Below are 18428 nucleotides of genomic sequence, written 5' to 3' on the forward strand. Positions count from 1 at the left end.
TTTTGATTTATAACAATATTATGTTTTTGGCAAAAGATAAGTGATGAAGACAGGACTTGATCTCAAGACCTTGCTATCAATATCAATAGTTAAAACCTTTACTAACATTTTCACGATTGAAATTTACTTTCTAAATTTTCAATCTTGCTTCCTATCTAAATTCACAATAATATAAGAAGTTGTGCTCTATTGCAGGCTAATCATTAGTGATCCTGCATCAATTGCTAAACATAGTGTGGACCCTGTTCAACAAAAATCATCACAATCTTTCTAAGAAATAAGGCTCTACTCTATCAACTAGCTCATAATTTCCAAAGAATAGTAGTTGAACTTCTTTTTAACTATAGAGCACTAGCTATGTTGAAACTGATCATAATGAAAGATACGAAACCAATTCAAGAATTAGTTTGTCTATATTTGCCTTTAAATAAATAAATAAAATGAAACATATAGCTTTAGATTTCATTACAAAATTTCAGGAATGTTGTACAGAAGAATGAATCATGCCTGAATGTAATGGTGAATGACGATTTCATAGTGCTCCTTTAGTCCAGCAAAGAAGACCAACTCATCAATTCTACCATGCCTGCAATGTTTACAAAAAGTTAAAGTATGTTATCCATTAATCCAATAACCCACACTAATATAACATTCTAAATTAAATATATGCATAAATATCTACTGAGAAGTTAACCAACAATTTGCCAAGTATGAGTCAAGAATCCAAATGCAATGTGACTCCCTAAGTACTTGATTCATAATGTGGCATTTATGCATTTTAATGCTTTTCTATTGAACATATATAAGATTAGATATAGACTTTTCAGGCGAGTGCTATCTGTCTGTAGCGTTGGAATGTATGGCACATAGAATGAGCCATATTTTCATGTGTTTACTGTCGGGAAAAACTAATGTATGTAGCTTTGTAATGTATGAATCAATGCATTTGAAGGTTACATTTCATAGTGGCATATTACACACAAAGCATGGTGTTAAACCATGATTTATGTTAATAAAATCAATCTACAATCAAATAGATTATTAACTATAAACTATTAAAATCAAAATGTATAATTCATGTGAAGCTTGGGCATATAGAAATTAGATAGACATTGAAGGTGAATTCTAGCATATTTGGATGCTATTATGTACTGGATCAATTCAATCATAGTAAAAATTAGAGCAAACGTTGTTTAGGGCAAGGCTGTAACCCCTTGGTGACAGGGTGCACTTGACAATCGCAAATACTATATGTAGTTCTTCATGCAAGCATAAGAAATAATTATGACGTATAGTTATAGCATGCAACAGAAATATCCTTAAATGAATATCCCTTGAAAAGATAAAGAACCAGAATATCCTCTTACTTGTAAGAAAGACATTTGACAAAATGATTCAGTAGGTAAAAACCATGCACCTGAAGATATTTCCAACATTTCAATGAACACAGACCAAAAGAAGAAACTGTTCATGTAAGGAATATGTAGTTGTCCAAAAGAGAAAACATAATCATTAGCTTAAGAACCATCCCATAAACTCATACCTCTCCAGAAGGTCCATTGTTGTTGCCTCATCCAAAACATCCTTGCAGTCACTAAGAAAGGCCCGAAATTCCAGTACAATTGACTCGTACTCAGTCTTGTTGGCTTCTGATGCTACATTACCAACCTTGCCAGTGTCATCTTCCAATAGCAAACGGTTAATCTACAAAATTAAGATATCAAGATAAGAAACCTGGGTCTACAAGCAAACATATCAAGATAATCATATTTTCCCAACTATTCTGGGTTGATAAGGCAATAATAGAAAACATAAACATAAACCACAGTGACAAATGAAGTTGGGATGCAATGGTCACATAGAAGTAATCAGAGGTGGTTGAAAAAAGAAAGAAAGATTGATGAACATTAGGTAATAAAGAAAGTTCCTAGTCAAACAAAGCTCCCACAGATAATAGGGTAAAAATCTCAAGTTTACTTAACTAATCATCACAAAGATCAATATCAAAAGACATTTGATGGCATTTACTTAACTATGAACAGCATATGGTCTTGTGCTGTTTTGATAACAGCTCTATCACTTTTACTCTCCAAAGTGTAGGCTGCAAACACAAGCCATTGATTCCAACTATATGGGACTGGCTTTGTCATTACAAGCAAAGGAAGTAAATATTGATATGAAACAACAAGATCAAACTGAATATTTAATGTAAGCATTTCAACCAACTTTAGAGGTACAGATTAGGTCCAAAATATTGCAGCATTAAAAAAGAAACTCCTAAAAAAATCCAACATTGGAGAAACTAAGGATTAATTTATTTAATTTAAGAATACTGAAGGCCTACTTCTCAACCAAAAGTGTGATTTAGCATGTTATGATTTAAAAGACCAATATAAGGAGCATCTCCTACATGGATTTTGTAGGTGCATAATTAACAAATAGTAATGTGTTGAATCTTTTTCTTTGAAAATAATAGTAATAAAGGTAAACCATCAAGCTGCCATTAAAAGTTCTCCTTCCCCGTGGAAGATCTGTCGTGCAACATGCAGGACCTTCTAAGATATAAATTTGGATTTTGATTTAGTGGCTATATATTTTTTTCTTTTAAGCAAGAAAGTGCCATGGAAGTTTAGCGATGGACTAGTGAATCAAGAAGGGAAGAAGAGGCAATGGGCAAGCTCACAGGAATGCCTAAATTTGAGAAATCTACCTAAACACCTAGGTGGTTCTTAAGCATATAAGGACCTTGTTACCTATGGACTGCCTGAACACCTTAACAACCTTGATAAGTAGTACCTCACAATCTCACATCAAGCCTCAATTAATACAAAACTTTTAGATCAATCATTCAAGTGTTGCTCTTTTATATCCCAACAGTAATAGGCATGATTGGAGGTTTTATGAACAATGACCGTAGAAAATAGACAAAAGGGAAGCATAATGGCAGAACAAATGTATTGATAAAAGCACAAATTACACAAACAAATTACACAAATTTACAAAAGCATCCAAGAATCTGAATCAGTACAGACATAACATATCAATTAACTTATAGATTAATAGGTTTCTTTGGACAAACCCAGGTACTTATATAACATAGAAATAATTTTATCATCACTAACAAGGAAGGCCATATTATCACTGTTAATGTCAATATCCATGCCATGAATTAAATGCAGATCAAACCAGAATGGGGATCCATGGATTGCTGAGGATCCTAGGGAAATTCATGCATTGTTGAGGACCCTATTGACATCGAGCAAGCTTAACATTGAACTAATGTTGGATGTCATTGAAAACCCATGTCATCCTCTGCTGATTGGCACTTTTTATATCATGTGAGCATAGAACCAAGATGCCGATGTGCTACAAAATTTAAGATATTGTTCCCACACTTTCCTCATAAATATGGCTATTATAGAGGATGTCTAAATCCAGGAAACACCACAGTTTCTGGACAAGAGTTTTAAGTCCGGCTGCTCACAAATTAAGGTGTGACTGGGATAAACTGTTCAATGAGATTGGGTTGCATTCAGCTACCAACACTTTTTCTTAATAATATGGTTATTAAAAACATCTAAATCCAGTAAGCACCTAGAATAGAGTTTTAAACGTAGCTGCCAACCATTCCAAGCACAGATTTAAAAACAGGATGGTTAAAATGACGAGGAACATCAAGAGTCTTATGTGATCATTGGCTACCTTTGAGATGACAAAAAGAATTATAAAACAGTTATGAGATCAATAATGTTTTCTAAAGTTGAGCATTGGACAGTTAAGAAACAACACATACAAAAAGTTTGTGTTGTCGAATTGAGAATGTTGAGATAAATGTGTGAAGTTATAAAGAACAATAGGAAAATAAATATTTTTAATCGTGAACAATTAGATATCGTTTCGATAGAAGATAAAATGAAAGAAAATCTTTAAGATGGCATTGGCATATGCTTAGGAGATGTCTGAATACAGTAGTCAAAAGAGTTGAAATGGTTAATGTTAATGGTACAAGGATAGATAGAGAAAAACTAAAAAGACTTTAATAGAAACTATAAACCAGGGTCTGTCGTACCGAACCGTACCACCCGATACGGGCGGTACGTACCGGTCCGATAGGTTTGTCGGTCCGAGTGCACTGTAGCACTGTAGCAGTGCTACAGTACTCGGCACACCTGGATGTACCGCTCGGTATACCCTACCGTACCGGTACCAAGCCCAGGTCGAAATACCGATACGGTACGGTATTGCAAACCTTGCCATGGTCTGCCGTACCGAAGCGTACCGCCCGTACCGGGCGGTATGTACCGGTCCGACAGGTTCTCGGTACACCAGGGTGTACCGCTCGATACGCCCTGATGTACCGCCCGGTACACCGGTACCGTACCGTACCGAGCCCGGGTCGAAATTCCGGTACGGTACGGTATGGCGGACCTTGCTTTTTACAGACCTCAATGGCAGCAAAAAATCGATATAACTTGTCACACCCCCAAGATGACATCCTAGAGACATGAACTTATCTTAGAAAGAATATAAAATTTTCAACTATTCATAATCCAAACCCAGGATCCATAACATAGAATTTGAGAACACTAGATGCATTCAACTCTCAGACACAATACAATATAAAACCTATTCAATTTATAATCGTTCAACATCACTTGATAACTTTATAAGACCCAAAGCCAACTCCAAAATCATTAACCACTTAGAAACTCACAAGATCAATGAAACACCATAATCATAAAGCCAATCATTTACCACAAGTTCACATCAACATAAAGCCTTCAAATTTAACATTCTAAACTTTAAAACTAACATGAGTGTGAGTGACGAGCTAACCTGAAAAATTTATATGGCAACAATGTTAGCTACAAAGCTCAGCAAGCAACAATCATATCCATGGCATGGGGATAGCAAATCATATGACATAAGGATCAAGATATAAAGCATGGATTCAAGAGTCAATAAATATCATCTCATTAGATTCATACTTGACAAGGGTGCAAAGAGCAACATATGAGAATATCAAGAACAATCGCAAGGAATGAGCTCAAGTGTAGGGTCATATTCAACATTTGATTCGATTTATTGATATCAAAGGAGTATATAACAACATATGAGTAAATTAGGATCATAATATAAGGTATGAGCTCAAGAGTCATGTTTGACATTTCATTTAATCCATTGATAACAAGGGAGCAAAGAGTAACTTATAAGCAAGTCAAGATTCAAAGGCATGAGCTTAAGGGCCATATTTGATATTTCATTCGATTCATTAATAACAAAGGAGCAAGGAGTAATATATTAACAAATCGATATCAAAATGCAAGGCAATGAGCTTAGGAGGAGAGTCATACTTGACATTTCGTTCAATTTAGTCGTATCAAAGGAACGTATAGCAACACATAAGAATGTCCTTTGGAATCATATCAAAGGAATATAGATGGTGAAGTGAGATCATAACATAAAACAATTTCACCCATTTCTGGGCGTCCACAAGTCTAGAGCTCATCATGGCTTCACAACATAACACAATCCCCTTTTTATTTCTAGCAAAGGGTCCACAATATTCAACAAACACCGGAGTACAAAAAGTATATTATAATCACGAAAGTAGAAATGTATCAGAAGCACATGTGAAACAACAAAAGCATACATGTGCACATACAGAGCAATATCAAAGGTAACTTGAACATATGCACAATTCATTCAATTGTAACTAAAATCAGTGACTAAGAGATAAAAGAGTTTAATCAGCAACATGAGTCTCATTGAGAGAGGACTCTTAGCTTAATCAAATTCCAAAAGGTCGAAGCAAGAATTGGTAAACTTCAGAATCAATCTGTTCTGGCAAAATTTGTAAGGTACGTTGCACAAGATGTAGGCATTTGTGCTCCAATTTATTCAAGTACGACATTGTTAGAAAGATATACGAGTCTGCCTTCAAATAAAGTTAATTTGTACAAATTGGAGTTATCGACAAAAAATTACAAGCAATTGAATCCGGATAGGTCAGAATCATCTTGTCATTGTTTAGCAGAATTCAAGAGATCAATTGAAATAAACATTTGGATAGGCATCTGTACATCATATCATTTAAATAAGGTACTGCAAAAAAGATACAAGAGTCTAGTTTCCAACAAAAGAGATTTGACTTGATTCAAAGTTTTGTACAGAACATCATAATTTTTATCTCTGCTAGACAAAATTCAATAGATCAATTAAAAGAGATGTTTGGACAGACATTTGTACTCCAAATCATTCAAGTAAGGTATTGTCAAAAAGATAATAAGAGTCTAGTTTCCAACAAAAGAGAATTTGCTTGATTTTGAGCTTTTTACAGAATATTATAGTTGAAATAAGGCAAATACGTCAAAATTATTAGAAGTTTCCAGCATTGCAGGTTTACAACTCAATTAATGTTGATGCTATCAGAAAGAGGCAAAGCTTTATAAATTATGCATAAACAAGAAGGAATCAGAGATAAGAATTACTATAGGATAGGATAGAATACTTGCCTTAATAAAAGCTAATTCCTAAAGATATTAAACTACTCCAAAATCTTCAGGCCAAGGCAAGAAGACTTCGCTTCTTCTCCTTCAATTTTTCATTCTCTTCACCAATACAAGGTAGATGGCAGCAAGCTCTAATTTGGTAACCATTTCTCACTTTTTTCTCTAATTACAAGTGTTTAGATGATACAAAAGATTGTAATATGGCAAGCATGCAACAAAGAAGCTTAGATGTCAACAATATAGCAAGCATGGGTGACACTCTCCTTTATTTAGCTAGTGACATATGTACTCCACTTCCTCTATTTTCTCTTTTTTTATATATTTTTCTCCTCCACTAACATAATATGAAAACTTTCACAAATCACATCCAAATTCTATGATTCACAATTAGGTTCCTTGCATTAATCTTCCAATATAAAATTGCTTGATGCAAAATTTTATTAAATAAATTTTCATATTAAAATAATTAAAAAAATCATCATATTATAAACAATATGATTGAACATGTTCGATACCAATTCAAAAATGAAGGATATTACATAGTCGACACCAAATAGTTGGGACTTACAGCTTTATTGTTGTTGATGTTGCCAACTAATCAAAGTCTAAAATATCAGAATTGGTATTGAACAATCAATGAGATTAGCATCAAGATCAACCAATTAAAAATCCTGATCATTTTTCATTTATTTTTTCTTTTGAATAAATTTTATTAGTTTAAGGGTCTTTTACAAATGTAATAAGTTGCCACATAGCAACAAATTCTATAATTTACATTAGTTAAGACTTAAGAGTATCATCCTTAGCAAAGATTGCCTTTTCGAGTATAAAACCCATTTCGACACTTTATAAGACCAGTATGTACTAGTCTGTATTAGTGTACCGACACATAGTATGCTTGTGGTACCGGTGGTTTGGCAAGGAAGAAAAAGGGTTCGACAAGGAAGAAAAAAGAGGAAGAGGGAAGGGTAGTGGAGGATTAGAGAAGGAAGGAAAGGAAGGATGAAGAAGAAGAAGAAGAAGAAAGAAGAGGAAAAAGCAGCAATAGCGAACCTGGGAAGCAGCGACAGCGACGAGGCAACAACAGCATTGAAGCGGCAGCAATAGTGGCAAGGAAGCGTTGAAGCAGTAGTGGCAAAGCGGCGCTGGCGAGGCAACAACATCTTACTCAAGAAGAGGGCTCGCATTCAAGAGCCCTAATCTGTTTTTTTCTTTCAAACGTTGATTTAGATAGGGCCCCACCATTTTATTTATTTTTTTATTATTTTAATCGGACCAACCAAAACAGAGTGCTCCATGTCTTGACCCATGCCCATACCGGTATGGGCAACCCATACTATACAGTTTGGAGCGATACAACAAACGTTGATCCTCAATATGTATGGCACACTGAAATGTGGCTCGAACTTTAGTTATGATAGTATAAATCAAAATGTTGACAGCTCAATGCCCAAACAGAGGATCAAAACCAAACGAACATCTTAAAAAACCAGAATGAGAAGCATAGTATCAACATAAAGAGAATGATAAGTTGTGATCTCATCTGATTACTTAACATAATTTGATAGCTTATAAACTTGAACATCATAACAGAAATACTCATTTTCTTATATTGGTAGTTAACTTTGAAAATTAGAGAACAGGTTCAATAATACACTTTCATACAGCTAGAAAGAAAGGTTCAAGTATACTAAGAAAAATTCAGCAGGAGGAAGAAAGCACTAGCTACACTAAAGCTGAATAAGATGATACACAGAAGAACAGACCTTGTCTAAGTACAGCTCCACAGCCCACATGGAAATCATTGTGACTTGACACTTGTCATCCTTAGTCAGATTATCAAGCCTTCTTAGCAAGAATGTCCTTAGTGCATCCTGTGATCAAAGAACACTCGAGACTGAAAGATTGAGTGACATGGTCAAAATAGAAACAAATGTTTTTCAATAAAATTTATTCTTCCAACATGTAATACCATTATTGCATTACAAGTTAACACCTAGAACACTGTGCTCCTTCAAGACAGAGAATTTTTAAATATATGTAGAGATTAGAAAAAAAGAAGAAAAACATAATAGACAAGATTTACATGATTGAGCCCATAGAAGTCTTTGTCAAAGAACAAGAAGAACAAAACTTCATTAGCTAAAGTAAATATATAGTTGGAGTCAAGTATCATTCTCATGATAACCCGCATGAAGCTGCAACACTTTAAACTAAAGATACGCCAATTTTCCAACCAAACTCATTCAAATGCTTATCCTGCTGAAACTGCCTCACACAATTTCTTTGACCCCCTATGAGCGAAAAGGAGAACCCGCAACTTCTCTAGCAAAGAAGAGAACTATATAACTTTCTTTCTATAGTAAACCTTCTTCTGAAAAAAGATTAAATAGCATGAAACCAAAAAAATTAAACATGGTGGATTAGTGACAAAGAACACTAAACGTGTTCTAGTACTCCTAACTTAATCATGTCTTTGCCCACAAATGACAGGGAACAGATTACAGGATTGCCTGTGGTCCATCATCAGCCACTGACATGATTCTATTTCGTCTCCCAACTTGTAATATCAATGCCAGCAAGTGATCTTACCTCTTTATTTTGACTGGAATATTTTCAGTAATTAGCCTATATGGACATGTACTAAAAGGCAACTGCACCAGCAAAAACATCTCACAGATGCATGGAAAACATCTATTTTGATGATGATGATAACCTATATTTTGGTGGTCTAATTTAAAGGTCTAGTTCTTTGTTGATTAGCAAGATTGAACTTTCTTTTCTAACTTCATGAGATTTCGGATGTACTTCATTAGCAATGAAAAAGCCAAATAAGGAAATACAAAATATTGTTGATCGCATAACTGTTTAGTATGGAACAGTAGCAGTGAATTACAATTTAAGAATCAGCACACTTATGAGGAATTAAATGGTGATGTACCAAATTTTCAATGACTAATAACTTTGTTTATAGAGTTCATATTGGCCTGGTTTTTGTCTTGTTTCATATACTTTGGGGTATTCTTCTCTCACTCTGACCATATTCTTTCCTCAAAACCTCTGAACCCTATAACTCATGCTTTCCCTAAGCACTAAACAATTGCTATATGCCATTCTATAAATCATCATTATCACAAGCCCACAAAGCAAGAGCCATTGTATTATTAGAAACATAGTTAAAAAAAGGGTAGCACCAGTGCATCCCAGAAGGCATTTACGGGTCTAACCAAAAATTTATTTTTTAATATCTCTAGCCTGTTGATGACAACCAAACTTGTCAACTGCTATTGACAGTCAACTACTGTTGACGGTCACCAGCAAGCCTTGCCACTGAGCCTCCTATCCACTCCTACATCTCCTCTCATCCTCCCTCTCCAACTCTTCTCTTCTCTCCCTCTCTCTCTTTGGTCCATACCAACTGGTACAATGGCATACAGTGTGTCAAGACATTGGTGCTCCACCTCTTCTCTTCTCTCCTCTTTCTCTTTCTCTTTGGTCTGTACCACCTGGTACAATGGCATACAATATGTCAATACATCGGTGTGTACCAGACTCATACTAATCCACCCAGAGACCAGTATCAGTCCGAATCCTATACCAACAAGATATGGGGTTCTGAATCAACATTGGAAATACAATCATAAGCGGAACTTTTATCTTTTAGAAAAATCTGGAACATTTCCTAATTAATAACAGATATCAAGATCATAAATATGCAATTAGCAAAATAGTACCTTTTTGGATGACCACAAAATTAAAATAAGATCTTGTAATGACTAGAGATCCAAACTAAAAAGAGAGATGTATAGGAATTCTGCAGTTCGGTCAGTACAAATGGCCATACATGCAAAATAGCAATAACCTACTACAGCGTGCATTTTAAGATTTTCCAATAGATTTTATTGGAAATCTTTAGCTGCTAGACTGTAGAAATTAGTTAATGATGGATTTACGGCAAAATTACTTAATTCATGCATTGCACTATTCCAGAGCCAAAGAGAAAGACTAGCACCGCAAACATGGTCATTTTTAAAATTTTAAGGCTTTTCTGAAAGATTTGTTTAAACCATTTCTTTTCCATGTTCTTTGGTTTCTATCTACTTTTCTACTCTTATCAGTAACTATGTGCTAAGGTTTTGACTGTTGGACTGGTACCAATTTTAACATGTTGGACTAGTACAATAATGAAATACCAAACAGTACATTGACCTGTACCCATAGGTATCACTGGAAAAACAAAAAAGTGAGTACCAAGTAGGATTGCTTGGTTGGACTAGTAGACACTAGTTGTCAGTCCAAACCAAGGTTCGCCTTACCGGTCCGAACCAACATACCGGCTGACTAACAAAAACGAAAGACATGGATATACACAAATATTACATCGAACATTATTTGTATAGATTTGTCTACGACAATGTGTTGGCACAATAGGGCGTGCCAACAGCATAGGAAAATGGCAAAAAATAACTCCAAAAATTTCTTTAAAATTTTATTAGAGTTTTTAAGTTAAAAATAAATATAAATTCAGTATAAACTTAGCAAAAATAATTTAAATTATGAAAGAATAGTAGCATATATCTTTGATTAGAGAACATAATATAGGCTTAATTATCTCAAAAATCATCAAAAATGAAAAAAAAACCTTTGATTAGAGAGTTCTTATTCTAACTTTGGTGTTAATCCTCCATAATTAGCCTCCCAAGCTTGACCAATTCATAAATTGTAATTTCGTAGAGTTTAAGAGAGTACAAATGAGAGAATGAGATAAATATGTGAGTGAGAAAGTGAATAAGAGAATAAATGAGTTAGAGTGTGTGAAACGGGAGAGAATGAGGGGGTAAAAAGGGTTTAAAAACCTTTTCTACTAGTTCAAACGGCCAAATGGACCGTTTGAATCAAATCAATCCTGGCCCTTGATCAATGTTGGTCGAAATCCAATCGGTACAGGTCGATAACAGTCATATTTTGACCATGCCCATCGGTACAGACCCCGTATCGGGTGATACAATATCATATAACACAAACCACCTGATACAAGGTGGTCTGCATACCAGTCCCCTATCGGATCGGTATATACTGCCTATACCGAGTGGTAAATCACAGCACGAGAGACCTTGGTCCAAACAGTATTTTAAAACATAACTACAATAATGAAATACCAAGCAGTATATTGACCTATACTCGTTGGTATCATTGAAAAACACAAAAAAGTAAGATACCATCTGGTAATGCTTGGTTGGATTGGTAGACACCAGTTGGCACAGATCAGTCTAAATAGTATTTTAAAACATGCTAGTATATTTATTTGTCCATTTGAACACGCTTGCAATAAATTAATCCCCTAATGATCAAACCAACTAATTATTTGTTAGCTTTGATTTTGGAGTGACTACTGTTTGGTCTAAAAATTTTGGTCTGATTTATGGGTCTTCACAACACATTAGAAAGATAAATAAGTTTGGTGATATTATTCTTTATTTGTTCAACTTTAGAAAAATAGCATGGTGACATGATTCAGCCTTATACATAGCAAACTGTGCCAAACTAACTAATGGTAGATGTCAGAAACTTAATTTTGTCACATCTTGATTAAACTTTGGAACGTTATGTTGTTAATTTAACTTATTTCCACATCAATAATAAGACAACGTACTTACCAACTCATCTGCCATTACAAACTTCAAGCTGATTTCTTCAAATGACTTGATGTAGTTCACCTGCAAGAGGAAAAAAAGCATTCTCATATTGTATGTACTTACTACAATGTATAATCATATGAAATGCACCTCTCACTTAACAATCTTATTTTAACATCTTAAATTTAGTCATCATCATGTCATTTTTCTTCTTGTTCTCAGGCAGGGTAACTAAAAGACACATCAAGGCTCATGATGACAATCATGTCCAACCCAAAAGAAAATTGTTGCAACTTGATCAAGAAACTACAGAAAGGAATGTTTTACACTAATGATAATACAATAAATGATATTTTCACAAACATTGGCAAATAATAAAACTATGAAAACTCACCTCCTCAAGATACTAAGAAAGAAATAAATTTACTTTTAAACTTCTCTCACAAAATAGATTCATCCAAAGTATAATATCCATAAAGAACAAAAGATTGTCACTTATGACACTTTTGATGCAGGCCTCCAAAACCAAAAACAAATGACATAGCATGCAATAACTTTGAAAATAATCATAAGAAGTAAAAAGTGAAAACAGAATCTCAAAATGTCATTGACTCTCAGTGAAGTAAACATCGCAAGCAATTAATGTGCCACAGTACAACTGATATTAGAATGAGTTGCATTTGTTTAAATAAAGGGGCAACTCTTAGTCGATCAGCCTCGTGCACTGGCTATGCCTTTTTTTCTTAAATAAGTATATGGATATACCAACGGCCATAGCACAAAAATCATGCTGCTGCCAAATTATATCATGCAACCTATCGTGGAAGTGCTAAAACATGATTAAATCAGTTTTTTACGGGTATTAGTTAATACAGGGACATACCAACTTACACGGCATAAAATCATGTCATGCCAAGAGAGCAGATGCATGCTCTCATTGCCATGAAGTTATCCTTCAGTAGTTATTGAACCAGTGCTGCCCTTTGCTTAAAGGTTTGGGATGTCCTAAGGGTTTAATGTTGGCTGCAGGATTAGATGTTTATCATGATTTAGCAGGAAACTGAGAAACAAAAGGTTTCCTTATTCATGCCAAAAAAGAAAGAATGTTATGCAATCACATACATATTCCTTTAGCATTTTAGTATCATGGTAGCAAGGTAGTTATCACGAGAGGCCCAAGCACTTCAAACTTTAAACTTTCTATCATTATTTTCACTATTTTATTATCAATGTGGTCGCAACTTAATTATTAAAATGTACCAAATCCAAATTAAATTTGTGAGAACACTGAAACAGTTGATTAAGTATTTTTATATCGAGTGACCAATACAGTTAAAAATAAAGGAACAAGATTGAAGACTTAAGCATTGCTTGATGCTTGAAGTTTTTCCTGTTTCAGATCTCTTTGTCATCAAGTACACTATTATACATGTGAATGTCACCCTTCGGTTTTCACCTTTTTCATCAAGAATCACCCTTTTTTCATATTATATTTGGGATAATGCTTAATATGAAAAGAAGGGTGAGTATATTTATGCTAACCTTTACCAATTTAGACCTCATTTATCTCTCTATGCATGAAATTTTTGCCTCTATCTCTCGTCTTCAAGGACCTTCCTGATCTCACAATGCAGTTGTAGTTATAAACCAACAAGGGACGAAAGGACATTATGGACCATCAAATATAGAACTGACCAAGGTTTCTGATCCTGGCAAGGACCTCAAAATTAGTGAATTTAATCCACTGGATTTAGATTTTGTTTTTTCTTAAACTCGTTAAGGCATATGATTGTGTCCGTTCAACATATTTGAGGTTATTAAGTTTTCCCTCGAGTACCTTTGTCATTTGGTACTTTTTCTGGATGCCCACAGTATAACAAACCATGCCAACGTTTGGCATGATAATAACATACAATCGAACTGAAATTTAATTCTACGATCCAAGGAACTTGATTACAATATGTTCCTGATTGCTAACAAATTAAGCAAAAGAATAAGAAGCTTAAGATATCAGTGTCTCAAAGCATTTTTCTCTGAAATATGAGGAATCAGTTTTATCCTTCATAAGATAGAAAAAATGATTGCAGGCCATCCAAACATCAATGGATATGGTACCAAAATGGACCATCTCATTGGAGATGTACCAATTTCAGGAGTAAGATGCTTCAACCAAATTTCAATGTTTGAGCAAGTTGAGCAAAAACTGGGAACAAGATTCTAAGCTTTTATAGTCGCAACAAAATAGAGCATAAGATCTCCAATTTTACATAAAGATAGATTTGAGGAAGACGAAATCAAGTTCTCAACAAGTTAAGATTTGGATCAACCATGTTGGAAACATATTCACTTGATCTAATCATTATTATGTACAGAGGGAATCTATAATTCCCTATCACCAAGGAGAAAATTTAAACCAACATTACCTTGATAAAGATAGCTACCAAAATTATTCTTTGAATTATCCATCTATAACTTCTCAACATTCATAACTCAGCAACTGATAAAAGGTTTTACTAATTGATAAAGATACATTGCAGGAATTGGAATCATGCAATTGAATTCAGTAACAAAGATAACAAAACCAAAGAGTTCAACCCCAAAAGATAATCATGTCAGTTCAGAACTATGAAATTGGAATTGCACACTTCTTCTAGGATCTCCATGTTTCTTTGCACCATATTTTAAGTAATAATGTCAGTAATGTGATAGGATGACCAAAAAGGAGTTATTTCTCTATCCTGAAATCCTAAATGATATATAACAAGATTCTTATCAGCTTCAGGGTAAACAATTCTAACTGGGTCATTAAAGTAGTTCATGGAAATCACTAAATGGTGTTTCAGAGAAAAAACTTGAAAAGGAAAAGTCACAAGCTTCAATTTATCTGATTCTTTATGTGTACCCTCAAACACTAATCATGATTCCCCTGCACCTCATTATTTCATAAAAGAGTCATGCCCTCACCCTTCACTCAGATTCAGATATTGGTATGTTTATCAACTAAAACAATGTTAATTTGTCAAAAATAAACTAAAATTCCAACAGATTCACATTTTGCTACATGGTTCCAATCTGCAACAAATATACTTCAAGAACCCATTCCAATATTTTGATCTTTATCAACTATTACTAAAAGTCATTGCCATAAGACTTAAACTAAAGCAGACTCAGTAAAACTATAATTTACATTCTTTCACGAGTGCTCACTACTTCACCCTGCTTGATCCTAGTAGAGACTTCCTCGATTAAAACATATTTAAAAAAAGGGCAGTTAGTAAAGTTAATCAACTTTTGCTCATCAATGTCTAACAATATGCCAGGTTTACTACTTTAAATTAGGTACCATTTCAGGTTAGAAGGAATAATAAATTATTGAAAACTAATCTCACCTTAGCATAGAAAGAAGCCGCTCTGTAGTAATCTCTGGTGGAAAAAGCAGCATCGGCCTGTAATAAATCTAACTCAATTACTTTTCACACAAAATCAATATAGCATTGAATGAAATAAGCATATGTGCAATCTCTCAGTGTCCAAGAATGAACAAGAGCTCCTGACAACATTACACAGTTGCAAGAGCCCATCAGGATAAGAAATGACCTGCACTAAATAAACTTGATCTCTCTGGATTGGATTTCGACAATAGGCTAAAGCAGTAGCATATTCCTTCATGTCTAGGTAGAATTGCCACATGTCACGGCTCTCATCTTGAACAGAAACCTTGTACAGTAGACATCAACAAAATTTTAAATAAAAGATTAGGGAGCTTAACCAAAGCACATATCCATGTAGGCTCTAACCTGGAATATAGAGTTCTCATCAAATGCATAGAATAATCCAGCCGTGGCATCACTGCACAACCCAATAATTCCTTTTGATGATTCTGGCGTATGATCAAATTTAAGGTCCTCTACTATTTGTTGGCTGATTCTGTTGACAACCTGCAAATGAAGGCAAGTTGTTTTCCTGAGTTATAAAGACAACTAGTCATCTCATCCTCTGTACTGCTTGTGACATAACCCAGTTTAAAATTACAGATAATTGTTTTGCTTAAGAATGACACTTGAGGGAGTCCCTGAACTAGAACAACAATCATTTGCAAAGTTCACTGGCAATCATGTCAAAGCCAACTGGCAGTGAGCTAAATAAATTCTTTATCTGATGTGGAATAAAACTTCCATTCAGAATGCTAATATCAACGGTTTTTTCAGGCAAAACAGCAAAGCTGAAAACGTTTTTTTAGGCAGTAAATTAAATACAAAAGATAAGATAAAATAAACACAGAGAGAGAGGGGGAGAAAGAAGCAGAAACAGCTTACAACAAACTCCAAGACAACTAAGAAGTGATGGAAGCCTTTGGCAAACCAAAGACCAGATGGCCTAATTTTTTACTGCAGCAAATTCTCTCACTGCTAAAGAACCAGAAAGTGATTCCTTAACTATATTAACCAGATGTTCAATAAAACCTTTGAGCCTGCAGTTTCTTTCTTTCCAGATATTAATTTTTGTTGTTATATTGACACTTGACAGAGCCTTTCAAAGTTCCAATATCAATTAAAAAAGAACCAACATGGTACATCCTTTGCCCAACCTAAATCAAAGTAACTCTGGGTCCTACTACACAGTTTTCAAACTGTGTAGAAAAACGGCTTTCAAACTCATTGTCAGCCTCATCATCGACCATTGCAGTGCCAGTTTCACCATAGTTGTGGTTGTCCTTGAAATTGGCAACTTTTTGATCCAATTTGATGCCAACCAAGGCCGACGGGTCAATGGCAGCCTTCACAACATCTAATCAGCCTCGCATTGGCTTGGAAGCATAATTGTAGACGAAGATAAGCTGATGAAGATCACAACTTGAAGTCCTAATAGCTGTAGCAATCGACTGGGTCAAAGAATCATATTTTAGACAACACAAAGAAGGAAATATGGATTATATTGATGCTTGGTCACCCGTTATGATTCAAAGAAAGGGCAACCAGCTGGGTAATTGTCAACGATTTGTTCCAAAGCAAGGGTCAGCTGACTAACATACCTGAGGAGGGATAGACAGCTTGAAGGATGAGGGATGCAAGAGCAATCAAGCAAGGATCATTCCAGAAAAGCAACACGATAGTAGGCCATATAGATATAAGCATAATAGGCCATGTAGATATAAGCATACAAGCCTCTAAGGCTATAACTTTTCACTCTCATTTTCTCCCTTACTAAATTCTCTCTCTGAGGTTACTAGATTCCCTTGTAGAAAGGTAGCACTCGAACCAATAGAAGGCTACCCATCCTATCAAGAGGATTTGCTACATTCCCTAGTAGAAAGGTAGCACTCGAACTCAATATAAGGCTACCCATCCTATCAAGAGGATATATGAAATAGGTAGTCCCACTTCTCTCAAGATTTTAGTAGTTTCCTCCACTGGCCTTTTTATCTCATCATGCTAAGAAGAGGCTCTAACATTTTCAATTTTTTGTCCACATAAAAATAGCTAGTGCGGTTGCTGAACAATCTGATTTACATGTGCCTCAAATACAAATTAGCTGTATCATATTCATGATAAGTTATCTATTTATAAGTTGCCATTTTTTTGTGTGCATAATTCATTTCCTATTTACTCACTGAATGTTCATATATAATATAGCTTCTTTGTTGTATATTCATTATATCCTTCAGTTTATCTAGTTTCCTTCTGACAAATTTGCATCATATGTAATACCTTTCTCTATATATATCATCCTACAATTCACGCATAGGTCAAACAGCCATTGATTGGCTCTGTATCAGAAACATGAATCCTTATAAACCCACTCGAGTATAGTTTACTTTTGCACCAACTATTGGAGGCTGTCAGATGAAATTAATTTAATAAAAGTTCTGAAGACACAAGAGTTGGTTGTATTGTAAACCTAAACGTGATCCATACCTTAACCTTGTTGCCAATCAGAACCAAAAAGTGGAACTCAGACACTGCAAAAGATCTTGGTTTATTGGCTTCGCCCACTTCACCCAATTTTGAGTAGTCCAAAAGACCCTTGTTTTCAACAAAGTTCTCATCTCCATTGGTTGAGCTTCAGAAAACAGGAACTCCATAAGTCAAGCACAGGTAAAATCTTCAACCATCAACAGATTAAGATTCGAAAAATGTTGAATAAATAGAATACAACATATAATGCCCCTTTTTATCCTTTTGATAGGCAAGTTTACTAAGTTAATAAGCACTATTAATGCATGCTTCAAAGGCAAATTAAAATTTAGCAAGAGATATAGTTATCCTTAAGAGGAAGATGA

At 34.7% G+C, this 18428-nt stretch overlaps 1 protein-coding gene across 1 annotated transcript in view; it reads right to left on the minus strand.

Moving 5' to 3' along the window:
• LOC103988187 (vacuolar sorting protein 18) overlaps nucleotides 1-18428 on the minus strand; it is a 29979-nt gene that overhangs the window by 7510 nt on the left and 4041 nt on the right. The window contains exons 7-14 of the mRNA XM_009406741.3: nucleotides 18064-18208; nucleotides 15946-16086; nucleotides 15746-15865; nucleotides 15538-15594; nucleotides 12170-12229; nucleotides 8279-8386; nucleotides 1544-1704; nucleotides 508-586 (exon numbers count right to left, since the gene is read on the minus strand). Of these exons, the coding sequence (XP_009405016.2) occupies nucleotides 508-586; nucleotides 1544-1704; nucleotides 8279-8386; nucleotides 12170-12229; nucleotides 15538-15594; nucleotides 15746-15865; nucleotides 15946-16086; nucleotides 18064-18208 (871 nt within the window). The remainder of the gene's footprint in view (nucleotides 1-507; nucleotides 587-1543; nucleotides 1705-8278; nucleotides 8387-12169; nucleotides 12230-15537; nucleotides 15595-15745; nucleotides 15866-15945; nucleotides 16087-18063; nucleotides 18209-18428) is intronic.

The sequence above is a fragment of the Musa acuminata genome, chromosome BXJ1-6 (assembly GCF_036884655.1).
Source record: "Musa acuminata AAA Group cultivar baxijiao chromosome BXJ1-6, Cavendish_Baxijiao_AAA, whole genome shotgun sequence".
Classification (NCBI taxonomy): Eukaryota; Viridiplantae; Streptophyta; class Magnoliopsida; order Zingiberales; family Musaceae; genus Musa; species Musa acuminata.